At 42.6% G+C, this 17,099-nt stretch overlaps 1 protein-coding gene across 2 annotated transcripts in view; it reads left to right on the plus strand.

Moving 5' to 3' along the window:
• The window catches only part of LOC144496128 (cysteine-rich secretory protein LCCL domain-containing 1-like), a 54,565-nt gene that overhangs the window by 21,638 nt on the left and 15,828 nt on the right, over positions 1-17,099 (plus strand). Inside the window, exons 7-10 of one of the 2 annotated variants that reach the window (XM_078217112.1) lie at positions 1,910-2,080; positions 3,110-3,170; positions 5,197-5,263; positions 14,831-14,961. In XM_078217112.1, the coding sequence (XP_078073238.1) occupies positions 1,910-2,080; positions 3,110-3,170; positions 5,197-5,263; positions 14,831-14,961 (430 nt within the window). The remainder of the gene's footprint in view (positions 1-1,909; positions 2,081-3,109; positions 3,171-5,196; positions 5,264-14,830; positions 14,962-17,099) is intronic. The other variant, XM_078217110.1, reaches the window with a different exon arrangement.

Below are 17,099 nucleotides of genomic sequence, written 5' to 3' on the forward strand. Positions count from 1 at the left end.
TGGATCTCTCTTTGTTTGAGAAGAGAAGAGTTAGGGGAGATCTAAGGGTGAGAGGGGATCTTGTCATTTACCAGGTGCCAACAAGGGACTTTGTGATTTCATTTCATGACGATCCTTCTCCGTGCCTTACACCTCCTCACATCCCCATTCCTCAGAACGATGAAAATTTGGAGACTGAAAATCTTTTTGATTTGATTTGATTTATTATTGTCACATGCATTAGTGTGCAGTGAAAAGTATTGTTTCTTGTGCGCTTACAGACAAAGCATACCGTACAGAGGGAAGGAAAGGACAGGGTGCAGAGTGTAGTGTTACAGTTATCGCTAGGGTGCAGAGAAAGATCAACTTGATACGATATAGGCCCATTCAGAAGTCTGATGGCAGCAGGGAAGGAACTGTTCTTGAGTCGGTTGCTACGTGTCCTCAGACTTTTGTACCTTTTTCCTGATGGAAGAAGGTGGAAGAAAGAATGTCCGGGATGCGTGGGGTCCATAATTATGGTGGCTGTTTTGCCAAAGCAGCGGGAAGTGTAAACAGAGTCAATGGATGGGAGGCTGGTTTGCGTGATGGATTGGGCTACATTCGTGACCTTTTGTAGTTTTTTGCAGTCTTGGGCAAAGCAGGAGCCATACCAAGCTGCGATACAACCAGAAAGAATGCTTTCTATGGTGCATCTGTAAAAGTTGGTGAGAGTCAGAGCTGACATGCCAAATTTCCTTAGTCTTCTGAGAAAGTAGAGGCGTTGGTGGGCTTTCTTAATTATAGTGTCTGCATAGAGGGACCAGGACAGGCTGTTCGTGATCTAAAACCTTGAAGCTCTCGACCATGATGTTAATCTCAAACAGGTGTCATTCTGCTTTGGGTGGTTGGAAAATTAACCGGGTAGCGCAGTTTCTTACTTAGAGCAAGGCCTCAGTATCTATTATTTTTATTTTTCTTTCTTGTATTTTATCCATGCCAATTATCAAAAAAGGATGGCCCAGGGACCACTACCCAAGTCTTTGCTAATGCTGCTTCTACTTGATCTCCAGGTTTTCTTGAAGAGAAAATATCTCTTGTGCTCGATTGATAGCAACCACAGTGACATTGTCGAAATAAACCCCTGATTTGGAGACCTGACTAAGCAACCCAAATTCTATATCCTGTTACAGAGAATATTAAAACTCGAATGTGTCTTTATCCCACTGTGTGTGCACATTCTTCACTGAAGGGAGAAAAAATATTTACGTAATACCTATTCTCTCAGGAAAGTTTCAATGTAATTCACATACAATGAATTATCTAGAGGCTATTATACAGGCAAACTTACACAGTGAATTTCTGCAAACGGCAGAGGTGGATCACTAGTTTTTGGTGATGATTAAGGCAAGAATGTTGGCCAGGTCGCCTGGAGAACATCCTATCCTTTCCAAATTGTGTCAGGGGATTTTTAGTAGAATTGATAAAAGGGTGCACTGGGTTCATTGAAAAGACAGCATCACGGGCAACACAGTAAAACATTGCAGCTTCATCATAGCTTGTGTACTCAGTTGTGGACCAATGTTTAAACCAGTAAATGCTGCCAACTGAGAGAAATGTTAACACTTTTAATGTAATTACTACTTGGAAATATTTGAAGTCAAGGCTAATGCACAGTTTTTTTTCTTCTATATTTTCTGTTTCTTTGACATAAAACGCTAGATATTTGATAGTCTAGACCCACACCAAAGTGCTATCTGATTAACCCCTAGTTTACAAAAAATATATTATTGTCCAGTGATTTCCCTGACTGACTGAAAACTATAAGGAATTGTTTTTCTACTCTGTCAAGCAATTGCATAGTTTATAAAGCACAGCCTTTAGAATGCAATTTATGAAAATCTTCCATGTTTATCTATCCATTCCTTTCCATTTCTGTTTCAACTTGAAGCAGATGGCACAGACCACCACTATTCGCCTTCAGAACCAGAGGAGGAAACCAATGAGGTTGAGAGACAGAGAACAGGAACTCAGGAAACGCATTCCAAAGTTCGAACACAAACTGATTCTTCAAGGACAGAACATCTTGACTTGAATGAGGTTACAAATACCCAACAAATGTGTAAGAACAACTTGTTTTATACTCTCATACTATGTTACTGGAAGTCACAAATAAAAACACAAAGTGCTGGAAATACTCAGAAGGTCTTGCAGCGTCTGTGGAGAGAGAAACAGAATTAACTTTCCAGGTTATCTTCCATCAGAACTGGAAAATGTTACAGATGCAATTGGTTATGACCTGAAATTGCTGAACTCAGTGTTGAGTTCAGAAGATTGTAAGGCACTTAACGTGAAGATGAGATGCTGTTCTTCGAACTCGCGCTACATTTCAGTGTAAAAGGCTGAGGACGGAATGAAAGTGAGATGGAAAATTAAAATAGCAAGCAACCGGAAACTCAGGGTTATGGTTGTGGATTGAATGGAGGTGTTCAGCAAAACAGATATCCAATCTGTATTCGCTCTCCCAAAGGTTGAATGGACTGCATCGTCAGCAGTGAATATAATGTATTGGAAAGATGTTGCAAGTAAATCACTGTTACTGAGAAGGAATATTTGGGGCTCTGGATGGTGGGAAAGGAGGAGTTGAAAAGACAATTGAGAGGTGTTGTGGACAGGGGAGGGGTATTTGGTGTGATGGAAGAGTGGACCAGGATGTTGCAGAGGGAATAATCCTTTGGAATGTTGGAAGGGGGGCAGAGGTATGTTTGGTGGTAGCATCAATATACTTTACATAGTGTTGCACCAAATGCACTCATTTAGAAAATTCTTAATTTTTTTTGTCATTCGTGCTAAAATTGCCAAAAGATGACTTTTTGCAGCTCTGTGACATTATCTATGAAAACTTGGGTAGAGGAGCAAATTTTTTGATAGAATATAAATTTTATTTTCCTTTTTGCTTGACTATAAAGAAGTTCTTCAACTCCAAATATAATCTCACGATAGAAAAAATCTCCTTAAGAGCAGAATGTTGAGTTTGCTGAATAATTGAGTTCTGTAATCACCTTGAGATACCGAAGTGATCCTGAAGAATGTAAAACGTCAAGAAAGAAATCTAGAAAAACTCTCATTCTCATTATAATCTTTTCCCCAGCTCAGTTGGTGTCTTGTGAAACCAAACTGCGTGATCGATGCAAGGGAACAACTTGTAATAGGTGAGGCACTGAGAAACACCAATTCCTATTCTCGTAAATAATGTGAACTTGATAACTAATTGCCTATTTTTCAACTGAATTCACATATTAATTATCCGCAACATACTTTCTAAGTTGGTTGTCTTGATAGCAGCGGCCTAACAGAAATTAATTAGCAAAATAGTGTTACAAAGGGGAGGGTGATCTCTCTGTAAACTAACACTCAACTATTCAAAGAGAATCCTTGAAAGAATCCTTGAAAGAATCCACTTCTTGAAAGTGGAGTCACAGGTGGACAGAGTGATGAAGAAAGCATTCGGCTTGGTTTCATCGGTCAGAACATTGAATACAGGAGTTGGAATGTCTTGTTGAAGTTGTACAAGACATTGGTAAGGCCACACTTGGAATACTGTGTGCAATTCTGGTCACCCTATTATAGAAAGGATATTATTAAACTAGAAAGAGTGCAGAAAAGATTTACTAGAATGCTACCGGGACTTGATGGATTGAGTTCTAAGGAGAGGCTGGATAGACTAGGACTTTTTTCTCTGGAGTGTAGGAGGCTGAGGGGTGATCTTATAGAGGTCTATAAAATAATGAGGGGCACAGATCAGCTAGATAGTCAATATCTTTTCCCAAAGGTAGGGGAGTCTAAAACTAGATAGGCATAGGTGTAGGGGAGAGATACAAAAGTGTCCAGAGGGGCAATTGTTTCACACAAAGGGTGGTGAGTGGCTGGAACAAGCTGCCAGAGGTAGTAGTAGAGGCGGGTACAATTTTGTCTTTTAAAAAGCATTTAGATAGTTACATGGATACGTTGGGTATAGAGGGATATGGGCCAAATGCGGGCAATTGGGATGAGCTTAGGGGTTTAAAAAAAAAGGGCGGCATGGACAAGTTGGGCCGAAGGGCCTGTTTCCATGCTGTAAACCTCTATGACTCTATGAGAAGTACCTCCCTTCATAATCTGTTAAAAATGGTGTGAGAAGGGGGATTATCTGAACTTCAATAGCTTTTAGTGGTCAAATCAAAATAACTACCTGAGACTCTCTCTGAAAAAATACAGGTGACACTTTATTCTTCTAACTAACAGTAAACAGGGTTAACTAAACTATTAACAAACTGAATAAAACAACACTCTAATGGAATGCTGTTTAGATAATTACAATTCCCACTTATTAACAAAAAAATAGAATTTTTAGTCATACTGAAAATGCAATCAGGTTTGTCATCTCCCGGAATCTTCTTTCTTCTTTGCTGATTTCTTCTGCCTTCACTATCTTCTTTTGGTATCTTTACGATTGAGATGAGGCTTTCTTTTAACACATCAAATGTGGCTGTTACACTGGCAAGAACAGTGACTGTGTCTCTCTCTAGCTATGAGCTGAACTAAGCTGTTACTTGGCAGGCGGTCTTCTGGCCGTTTGGAGCTGGGAGCTTGTTTTATACCCCCGATGATATACTAAAACCCCCCACAATAGGATTGGTTTACAGGTTATCAAAACATCAAAATTCAAATCTGTTAGGCTGCTGACATTCAAATGCCCATTTCAAATTGATTGGTTAAAATTCAAAAACAACTTGTCACCTTGGCAGCAATTACTATCTAACCTAGCGATACAATGTTTCACTCTATGCTCGCTGTGTACTGCACAGCTGCATTTTTTTAAACTTTAAGTATGGCAAAAAAACTACCTTTTTTTTAAACAGACTATCTATTTTACAACTCTCAACATTTTTACATTTTGTTTATAATTTTACAAACACTAACTTCACAACAATAGTACCTAAAAAAGAGTTGCTTTTTTAACACTGGTGCCTGTTCAAATTTAAACCATGATGTGGTGAGTGTCTGGAACAAGCTGCCAGAGGTAGTAGTAGAGGTGGAAATTTAAACCAAGCAGGAAGTACAAGGTTCACATTCAGAAAATTCTTTTATGAAATGAAAGTTTTAATGTATAACACTAAAATCTTTTGCTCTGGGAAATGTTGATAGAAATGGAAACAAGTCGCCAACATTTGACCTTCTGTTCCTTCCTTAATCCAGATATGAATGCCCAGCTGGTTGCTTGTACAGTAAAGGAAAAGTAATTGGGACACTGCATTATGAAATGGTGAGTAAAAGAACATAATTAAATGCTGTTATCTTGTCCCAGGGTTTGTCAGTTGGGTAGCTACACATTTTGAGTTACTCCATATTTTACAGAAATAAGTTTTTATATTGTAATAAATAAGCAATTTATGCAAGATGGAAAGCTGAAATGCCATGGCCTGATACTTCTTTTGCCAAAAGCTTACTGACCTGCTGTGTACTTCTAACAATTTTTGCTTTTATTAAATTTGATAGCATTTTGATTAACAACTTATTAAATCTGAAACAAAAACAGGAAATGCTGGAAAATCTCCAAAGGGTCATCCAGACTTGAAACGTTGGCTCTATTCTCTCTCCACAGAAGCTGTTAGACGTGCTGAGATTTTCCAGCATTTTCTGTTTTTGTTTCAGATTCCAACATCTGCTATATCTTGCCTTTATATTATTAAATTTCAAATTCTATTTAACAGATTATTCTTGTAGTTTGTAGCAACCTATTTTGTTGTTATTATTGATGTTAAGCATCCATGTTTTTAGTCATGCTCTGCTGAGCCTGAACTGTGCCGAACACCATATTGATTTGGGCAACTTTTAGCCATTCTGGAATTAGTGCAGATAAGTTTCATGTTGACTAGTGAAGCCATTAATTTCTACTTTTAGTCATGCTGATCCTTATCTACTCTTCCCATCCAACACCACCAGAAAGGAACATGTAAACTCCTCCTCCTCTCCAATTTAGCCAGTTAAATATGATGGACTTGGCAAGAGCAGAAGGAAAAGGGATTTAAAAAGTGTTAGTTGACTAACATTGAATTTTTGAGGAGGTAACAGAGAGAGAAGACAATGCAGTGGAGGTAATTTATCTGGATTTCTAAATGGCCTATAATACAGTGTTCCATAATAGACTAATCAATAAGGTCAGATAGCATGGAGCCAGGGGACAAGTGGCAGAATGATTTCAAGCTGGCTTCAAGCCATCAAGAGATTAGGAGTAAATGGTAGTTATTCAGAGTGACAGAAGGTGGGAAGTGATGTTCACAAGAACCAGTACTCTGTCCACTGTGGTTCACAATTCACATTCATGTTTTGGATCTTTCTAAATGCGCAGATGACACCAAATTGGGGAAACATCAATACCAGGGAGGATCACAAATTACAGGAGGACATTAATAAACCTACAGAATGGGCAAATAATTGTCAAATGAAGTTCAACACAGGCAAATGTGAGGCAGTACATTCCCGGAGAACAGGGAGGCCATTTATTATTTGGAAGTTGCAAGACTAGCTGGGATGGAGGAACAAATGGATCTCTGCTTACAAATACACCAGTCACTAAAGTTTGTGCCAAAAATTAGCATTGCCGCAATAATAGCAAACCAAGCATGAAGCTTTACTTCTAAAGGGTTCGAATGAAAAATAGGGAAGTTATTGCTAAAGCTGTACTGAACCTTGGTTACAACACATTTTGGACAATATAGTTCTGGCCAACATATTATACAAAGGATATAGAGGATACAATCATCAGCAATCTGTCTCTTGATGCTGAAATCAACACACGTAACACAAAAACTGCAGCCATTATGTCCAAGCTGAATAGGAGTGTGTGGAACAACAGCAACCTGATAGAGAACATCAAACAGTGAGTCCACCAAGCCGGCATCCTCAGCACATTCTTCTACAATGGTGAGACCTAGATGACATATATTAGGCAGGAGAGGAGGCTGAACAGTTTACACCTTCACTGTGTCAGATGTATCCTCAGCAGCTCATGGCTGGACAAGGTCCCCAACTCAGAGGTCCTCCTGGAGTGTGCTAATTGCATTGGCATTAGGCCATGAGGTCACAATCTTCTTGGTGTCCATATCTCTACTACAAGGACACCTGCCAATAAGATATGAAGATGATGGATGATGACACGGACAACTGGGAGACAGTCACTGGTGGCTATGTCCTCTGGAGGCTGACTGTTTGGCATGCTATTGGAAGAGGTGATCAAAAACAAAAAAACTCAGTTGGCCTAGAATTGGACCCAGAGTGCAGAGAAGATCACAAGGTACCAGAAATGCGTAGGTCTGTTTGTTAGGAAAGGATTGATGGACAGGGTCTCATTTTTTTTAAAAGCAAAATAAGGCTGAGAGATGACCTAATAGTGACAGAAGCCTTCTGTCTCATAACTTGATGGTTTGCACTATGTTGGTCAAGTTGGTGTTAAACTTGGCCTAGTGTGACTCAAGAGCCCCAGTCTGACATGGCAGTCTCTGTCCCATTTGCTGCTGAGGAATACAGAGGGCTGAGAAGGTGGACAGTTGACTGGCCTCAGTTTCCTCTGGGTCCAATTCTAGGCCAGCTGAGCTTTTTTGTTTTTGAGCACCTCTTCCAATAGCATGCCAAACAGTCAGCCTCCAGAGGACATAGCCACCAGTGACTGTCTCCCAGTTGTCCGTGTCATCATCCATCATCTTCATATCTTATTGGCAGGTGTCCTTGTAGTAGAGATATGGACACCAAGAAGATTGTGACCTCATGGCCTAATGCCAATGCAATTAGCACACTCCAGGACCTCTGAGTTGGGGACCTTGTCCAGCCATGAGCTGCTGAGGATACATCTGACACAGTGAAGGTGTAAACTGTTCAGCCTCCTCTCCTGCCTAATATATGTTATCCAGATCTCACCATTGTAGAAGAATGTGCTGAGGATGCCGGCTTGGTGGACTCACTGTTCGATGTTCTCTATCAGGTTGCTGTTGTTCCACACACTCCTATTCAGCTTGGACATAATGGCTGCAGTTTTTGTGTTAAGTGTGTTGATTTCAGCATCAAGAGACAGATTGCTGATGATTGTAGAGTCTAGATATGTGAAGCTATCAACAACCTTCAGTGCTACATTGTCAGTGTTGATAGATGACAGTATGGCCACATCCTGGACCATGATATTTGTCTTCCTGATGCTGATGGTCAAACCAAACTCTTTACAGGGTGAGAGAGTCTGTCCATTTTCCACAAAGGTGCTCCTCGGTATGGAATGCTAGCACAGCAGCGTCAGCGTAGAGTAACTCTCTGATAAGGACCTGGCATATCTTTGTCTTTGATCTCCAACGAGCAAGGCTGAAATCTTTTCGTCCATGCTGCTATGTAAATGGACACTCTCTGCAAGAAGACCTGAAGACATGTGACAGCAGCAGAGAGAAAAATATACCAAAGAGTATCAGTGCCAGAACACAACCCTGTTTGACCCCATCTCAAAGGGTTCCAATGTTTCCCTGTTGTAGATGACCTTATCCAGCATGTTATGGAAAGAGGGATCAAACTGAACAGCTTCAGCGGGAGCCAATTTTCTCCAGCAGCTTAAATAGACCAAATCTGCTCATGTAGTTAAATGCCTTGGTGAAATCGATGAAGGCAATATATAGAGTGGAATTTTCCTGTCCTGCCCACCATGGAAATCACAGCAGGTGGGACACGGACCATGCAAAGGTCCATTGACCCAGGGTGGGATTTCCCAGCTGTGGGGTGAGAGCGGATAGAAAATCCTGCCCGAAGTGTCTCCTTAGTTCTTGGCATTTCACTTGCAGCTGCCAGACTCAGAGGGTCATGTCAATTGTAGATCTTGCAGTTCTGAAACCACGCCAGGATTCTGAATAGATGCATTCAGCCAGGATCTGCAATCAGACGAGGGAAACACAGGCAAATACCTTTCCCTCTACGCTCAGCAGGGAGATGCCCCAGTAGTTGTTTCAATCACTGCTCATGCCCCTTTTCTTGTACAGGGTCACAATCTTTGAATCACACATATTCCAAACCAATGACCACTATCATCTAGAAGGACAAGAGCAGCAGATACTTGGGAACACCACCTCCTGGAGATTCCCTTCCAAGTATCTCACCATCCTGACTTGGAAATATATCACCATTCCTTCATTATTACTGGGTCAAAATCCTGGAACTCCCTCCCGACAGCACTGTGGGTGTACCTACACCTCGGACAGCAGCCGTTCAAGAAGACAGCTCAACATCAACTTCTCGAGGGCAACTAGGGGTGGACAATAAATGCTGGCCTAGCTAGCAATGTCCACATCCTGCAAATGAATTAAAAATATATATCTTGGGGCATTGTTCCTTCTTCCAGCAGATACAGAAGTTCATAGAGATGCTGCAGGATTGTTGACTTCCCTTCTGTGATTAGTTCAGGTGGTATAGCTTTAGCACCTGGAGAGTCAATGGCTTTTTTGCTAAGTTCCTAAACTGTGTATTTAATATCCAGCTCAGCCATAACGAGCAGGCTTTCCATGGCAACTAGAGCTTTCTTGGTGACCATGTCCTCCCTAGTACAGCTCGCGCTAGCCTTCTACCTATCTCTCCAAGTATCTATTACTGTTTGTGGTGACTCCTCTGACCTTTGTCTTCATTGGAGCTGTTTTCTTTGTTGATGTTGCCTTATTAATCCCTTCATTCATGCGCCGAGCATTCAATCCCTAGCATTCCCTGTGTTCAAGGACATTTGGACATCTAGATATTGTGCCAAAGTTGTAATTAGTAATTTTTGGTACACTAGCTAGTAGTTTGTTAGACTTTTACTTTGAGTAGCTCTCAGTGCAGAGTCATCTCGCTCGGATCTCTCTTGTAATTAATGAGAGCAGACCACTTGGTTTCAATGACAAGTTCCATCTCCGTGATGTAGGCCTCGAACCAGTCAGCATTTTTCCATTCCTGCTTCCCATGTTTTGAGAGTGCGGTATTAATAGCTGGATAGACAGTAGGGCTAATCTTGTTACGAGAACGGCATTTCTGCTTTGAATAGAAAATCTTAAAGGGTTGCATTCTAACTCTGGTGCACTCGAGGGAGTGATCTGTACCACAGTCAGTGCTGTGGTAGCTGTGCATGTTGAGAATGCTGCTCAGAGAGTCACATTTGGCAATGATCAGATCTAGTTGGTGCCAATGCCCTATTCTTGCATGTCCCCAGGATACATTGGGCCTTATTTTACCATTTTGATTCGAAGTGCTGGACGGACTTGAAACTGGGACTGTTTCAGATCTGACTTTTAGACCTGTTCTCAGGCGTGCCCATACACACTCTGCCGGAAAACCCCCCAGCAATTCTGGATTGCGCTGCAGAAGCCTGTGGACAGGGTCCCGAAACCCTGCAGCTCCGATTGGCGCCTCCAACTGCACATGCGCAGAAAAAAAATGATAGAATGCGACTCCTCAGCCACATCGCTCCCGGGACGGATAATACCTCCCCCTGGCCATCACAGACATGGCCTCACCCCTACAACATTACTGACCCCCTTATCCCCCCACACCCTCTACCATCCCAGGCTGATCGTGGGCAACTCCCACCGATCTCAAGTAGAGAGCCACCGGACGCTCGGCACTTACCTCCTCACTAACTGGAGCGCCCGAATCGGACTTTTGAAGAGCATGTCTGTTTTGCGCCGATTCTGGATGGGTGAACAAGTGCCAGTAATGTTGGGTGTGCAGCCCATTAATTCATTTTAAATGTATGCAAATGCATTTAAATGGCTGTCGCGCCTGGTGCAGGCGCGGTCCCGATCGTGGCCATTTTTGGGCCTTGGTAAAGGGGGAACCAGCACGGAGACAGGCGCGGATCACGCTATTCGCCTCACGCCCGACTTTACCAAGTTTTCGCACCCAAAATCGGGCGCAACTTGATAATAAAATCAGGCCTACTGTGGCCTGGTTAGTGGTTTGTTCTGATAGAAGGGTGTTAGTTACATAAAGCTCATGGCCTGCACTTTGCATGTGAGAGGGCCAAACCTCCGCAAGAGTTCATCTGAAGTTTTAGCAAGGGACCAGTTTCCATTTGTCACCAAGAAGAGGCACAGCTGAAGACTTGCTGATGGTGAGGCTGTGTACTGACCAGGAGACTTGCACAATTAGCTCTGTTTTTCAAATAGCCGCTTGATAAAACAGCTTAAGTTTTGCTGAAAAGGAGACCTGTGTAGAAGCTTTTTGCCTTGCATTCACCAGGACATAATTGCAAGAATCCCAAATCTTAAAGGCACGACAATTTATACTGCATGAGAAAATTGGTTGGCAAGTGGATTCTAATTGGTGAAAGTGTTGCCATGGGGAATGCTCCAGGGAACACCTGTGCCTCAAGCCTTTACTTGGCTGAAAAAGGCTCAATGTCTGGACATATTGGCAAGAATTCTCCAAAGCTGTACGCTCAGCCACCACTGCCAGCAAGAACGGAGAATTTGGCGCTCAGCCAAATCTCCATTCACAATAGTGGGACTGGAGAATCCCAGCCAGGGGCAAGGTCAGAGAATTCCGGCCATTATATTTGCAAAGGACAGGGTCCTTTGTGCGCATGAACCTATGCAGTTTCTAGCATCCCCAAGTGAGCCACATTACGAGCCTGACTGTTAATCTTAAATTGGTTGTTGGTGTAGTTCTTAGCACAATCGGGATTGTTTCATAAGTGTTGTCCAATTGCAGAATTACATCTGATGTTGGACACTCTGATCTGCGTTTTGAAAGCATGTGCTGGTTGCGTCTGCTCTGTACTCTGTTATGAACAGCTGAGGAACATGCTGATTCAGCGGCTGTTTGGACTTATGGCCTACATACCTGGCATTACATCGGCACTGAAATTTATATATCACATTACTCATTTTTGAGGTAGGCAGAATGTGATTTTGGCTTAATGGCAGTTTCCGATTAGTGGAGAATACCACTCATGTTTCTACTGCACAGCAGCAGCGTAAAACGGCGAGCTCCACCTGTTGCTCACTTGTTGAGACACATTGTGCTTTCAGGATAATCTGAGGTAGACTGAAAGTGGTGGCCATTGATCCATTCATCGTGATCTACAGCGAGCAATGATCTGAACGGGGTAACCATTATTCCCCAGGATGGCTTTATTGCATCCTATTTTGGCACTAAGCTTGCATGGTGAGCAAATGGCTTAGGTCCAATTACAATATTGCTGATGAGGCCAATTTCATAGCCCATGGCGTTTTTAAGAATCCCAGTGCGTGTATTGGTAAGTGCAGTTGGCTTGCGGTAGATTGTAGCAGAGAACCATTAGCAGGTTTCACAATCAGCACATTTGAGATTTGGTATTCTTAATGATTTTCTCCTGATGAGTGTAAGGTGAAAAGTTTTGACAGCATGTCTTTTTTCAGCAATACATTTGTCTCTCTTTTTCACATTGTTGCTAGCCAGCAGTGTAGCCTGAAAATGAGATGCAAACTGACAAATGGAAGAGGAAATCATAGAAACCTTACAATGCAGAAAGAGGCCATTTGGCCCATCGAGTCTGCACCGACCACCCAGGCCCTACCCCCATATCCCTACATATTTTACCCGCTAATCCCTCTAACCTATGCATCTCAGGACACTAAGGGGCAATTTAGCATGGCCAATCAACCTAACCCACACATCTTTGGACTGTGGGAGGAAACCAGAGCACCCGGAGGAAACCCACGCAGACACGAGGAGAATGTGCAAACTCCACACAGACAGTGACCCAAGCCGGGAATCTGTGAAGCAGCAGTGCTAACTACTGTGCTACCATGCTGCCCACATACCACATTCGCATACCACACCCATCACATCGATCGGTTGGGCACATGGTGACCTAATTGAGGTATTTAAAACTATGAAAGATGTTGATTGAGTGGATGCCGAGAGAATGTTGTTTCTTGTCAGGAAGAGCATGAGTAGAGGCCATAGTCACCAAGAAATCCTATAGGGAACCTGGTGGGAATGTCTCCTCTTGGATTGTCAGCTTGGTGTGGTGGAGAGACTTGGTGCTCCAGCAGTCCCTTGAGCAGTGCTGCAAGGAGCTCATTGCTCCTCTTAGGGACACCAATGGCGGCAAGGTCACGGGGAGGTGCCTGACTAAGTGGAATCCAAAAAGTCCTTAATGGCAGCACATGCGAAGGAAGACCATGTGCATCCCGCTGGCTGGAAGAAGGCTGCAACGGAAAGATATCCCCGTCATCATGGTTCGCTGCATTACAGAAATCTGAGCACAAACCTGTCACGATCATGTGGACAATGACACCACACATCCCCTAATTAAACAAAGTCAAATACAGGCTTCTACCAGAGTCCCCCTGTGCAGATGTCACCCTCACATTGAGGGACAGCCGACAACCATAGTGAAAATGTGGAACTCACTATCACAGAGAGTGGTTAGTGAAGATTATAATGCATTAAAGGGGACACTGGACAAAGGGGATTGAGTGTAAAGATAATAGATTTAGATGGGAGGAGACTCGAGTAGAACATAAATGCCATGATGGGCTGGTTGGAATGAATGGCCTTTTTCTGTGCTATATATCCTGGGTAATTGTATGTAACATTCTGTAGCAACGTTATGTAAAATTCGTGATGTGCCCTCTGCCCACTATTTCCAATGCAACCTCTTCCAATAGGCACAATACTTGTAGGGATATTGGACCTTCTCCTGTCCTCAACACTTTCCTTGTATTGTCTATCAGATTTTGCTGCAAGAAGGGAATGTGTTAATATATGGCATGACGGATTGTCATGGTGTACATGTCAGGATGCAATATTGTGAATGGTGCATAAAAGATGGTACAGTAGTGGGGAAATGGAGGGAATAATTATTAGGGCAGAATGAGCTGCAGAATGTGCCTATAACAACACAAGGGATTACTGTGGAGTATACTGCTGTGAGTGAAAGCTTGAGTACTGGAGCTACAGATGTTGCGGGGCGAAGTAGAGTTTAAGATAAGACATGAGTAGAAACACTCATCACTGAAATTCTTGGAGCATCCAGGTACTTGGTGCATTGTTGTTCACATTTATCTGCACTGCCTCTTCTGGCCATTCCTGTAGGGTGAGTTGCCTTGGTAATTTCTCACCCTGTTTACTGGAGAAATCAATTCCCTCCTCTTGGCTACCCCTCCACAAGGACACTCCAGAGTCTGAGAATTCTGACAAGTTCACATAGAACTTGTGCTAGTCAGCGATACAAAAACAGTCGATCTGTACTTCCCCTCTAAGACAGCCATTAAAAGACATCACTACTGTGCAATTTTCCACCCCCTCCATTGGTGAACTATGCAATAATGCTGACTACTAGCTAATCAGTAAAGCACGAGCACAAATTTGGCTCATAGCCCTCACTGACTGGCATGTAACAGCTGCACCCATTGTATGCCCGTTTTTGGTGCAAATTGCATTTCTTTATCCCCATAGAATCAAGCTTAACGTTTGTCAATAACACGGGTGTAATAACTCCAGGAGTCCATTGTGAAGGAACCGTGATTTTATTGTACAAACTGAAAATAAACAATAACGACCAGCCTGTGGTGAACACAACAGTTTCAACCGGGACTAAAAGGTTAATGGATCCTCTCAGGGTCTTGCTTTGTACAGGGCTTGGCATACAAGCTGCACTTTGTGGGCTAATTACCAATCCCCAGGGCACTCATATTGAACAAGCCCAACTAGGAGATCAATTAGTGATTCCCCATGCAGATCATTGGGGTTATCACACCAGGTGAACTATAGAATATAGTTATGGAGTATATTAGCAAATGTGTAATGGGTTTATTATATTCTGTTAATTTTATATGTATTTTTTCAGCAATCAAGTATTTGTAGAGCAGCAATGCATTATGGAGTGCTGGACAATGAAGGTGGCTGGGTAGATGTTACCAGACAAGGAAGGAAACCTTTCTTTATAAAAGCCTATCGGAATGGTGTTCAATCAATTGGGTGAGTATTGGTGACTCCAATTGCAAACCATTCATTATCTGCAAAAGGAATGCTGGGGAGGAGGGCTTCAAACCGATGCTCCTTCAAGTAAAACTCCCCATTGGGAGTGTAGGAGTGTTTAATTTGCCTGTAAATTGCAGTTAGTGTAATCTCTATGCAGATAATGTTTTACATAATGTGAAGGATTTAAAAATAGCAGCCCTTAAAGTGCATGGTCAGTGATCATGACAGTCATATATTAATCAAGCTTGCCGAGACCCTCCATCACTGACTGCATTATAGCTACGAAGGGCGCTATTGGAGGATACCTCATTTACATGGGGCTGAAAGATACCCGTGTTACTATGGCCACATCTTGTGCACCTATCTGACCCACATTGTCAGATGTTCCCCCAATCCCTCCCCCCCTCACACACACTCACACTCATGCAAGAGTGGTTAGAGGGAACAGGAGAGAAGAGTATGGTAGAGAAGGAGAGAAGGCAGGGCGGAGGAGTGGAGATGCAAGGAAAGAGGCTAAAAATTGGATGGAAAGGAACAGAAGAAATGGGGAGGGAGAAGGAGGAGAGTTGAAGGAAGGAGAGGGAACAGGAAGAATAGATGGGCAGGAAAAGAGGGAGGAGAAAGAGTGGGAGGTAAAGTGCCAAACAAGAGGGGTAATGTCAAGGACAGGAAGAGAAAGTGATGGAGGAGGAAGAAGGAGTGGAGAAGTAGGGAAGGGGAGAGTGGGTGAAAGGAGATACAGGGAAGCACTTCATGATTTTAGAAGGGAAAGGGAGGTGAGAAATAGGACAATAATTGAAAAGGTTGATGGGTCACTGAATCAGGAGGTAATGATAGTGGTTTTTACAGGTAGACTGACTGTGTCTGAGCAGAATAGATTTTCAATAGAGGACACACACAGTAGCAACAGAAAAGAGGAGACCTCTCTTTAAAGGTGGAAGAAGCATGTAAAGATTGAGAACCTTCTTTGAAGTGTAAGCCTCTCGCTGAACCAAGGCCTAGTCTACCTCAAATTTCCATGGGATTCTTTCGGTCTCCTGCTGTAGCTTTAGTGAGAAACTGGTAGAACTCCTGAACTGTGTTGGATCTTTGTGCTTTTTTCTACAACACCCCAAACCCCACCTTACAAAGCAAATAATGGGACTTCCTCAGCTTTGAGTTCCCATTACAGGGTTTCAATCAGGACCTGCTGTATGCATGATCCTAGTACACTGAGATAGGTGAGGCATTTTGACCTCCACAAAGGTACATGTAAGCCTCACCAATAAATTCCTCAGGCAAGTGACAGGACGGTGAAAGGGTAAATACCAGCGCATCCAACTGGAGTGAGAGGATGGAATATAAGTTGTGACGAGGATGAAGCGGTAAGCTTTCCTGCCAAACTCATCCCTCTTGCACTCGAGTATTGTTTCTTTTGTAATGTGAAATAACTTTGTAAACAAAATGTAAAAATATGGATAGGCTTGAATCCCACTGTTAATGATATTAATATCAGTAATCAAAGCCAACATCATTAATAATACCACTTCAAGAATACATATGGAAACTGTAGCCTAGTAGTGATGTCTTAGTCCCAAGGCCTGGACTAATACTCTGATGAGTTCAAATTCCACCATGGAATTTAAATTCAATTAAATAAATCTGGAGTTTAAAAACTAGCATCAGTAAAGTTGATAATGAAACTATCAGATCTTTGTAGAATCTTGTCTGCTTCACGAATACCCTTCAGGGCAAGAACTTTGCTATCTTTATACATCCTACATGTGACTCCAGCACCACAGCAATGTGGTTGACTCTTAACTGCCCTCTGAAATGACCTAACAAGCCACTCAGTTGTATCAAACCACTATGGAAAAGTTGAATAAGAATAGAACTGTCTACCTGGCACACCCTGACCAGTTGACTTTGGAAAGTCCTTCTCAGACTTGTGTAACAACCTGGCATAGTCATACTTTCAAAATCATATTTTACAGCCAAAGTCCCAGTTCCTGTATCACCATCCCAGTGGCAGGACAGACTCAGCAGCCATGGTGGCACAGTGCTACACAGTGGGGGTCCTTAACAATGACTCTAACCCTATTAATCGCATGCCAACAGGTCAAGGAAATCTCCTGCTGATCCCGGTCACTGTCTGT

Source organism: Mustelus asterias, chromosome 7 (genome assembly GCF_964213995.1).
Source record: "Mustelus asterias chromosome 7, sMusAst1.hap1.1, whole genome shotgun sequence".
Lineage (NCBI taxonomy): Eukaryota > Metazoa > Chordata > Chondrichthyes > Carcharhiniformes > Triakidae > Mustelus > Mustelus asterias.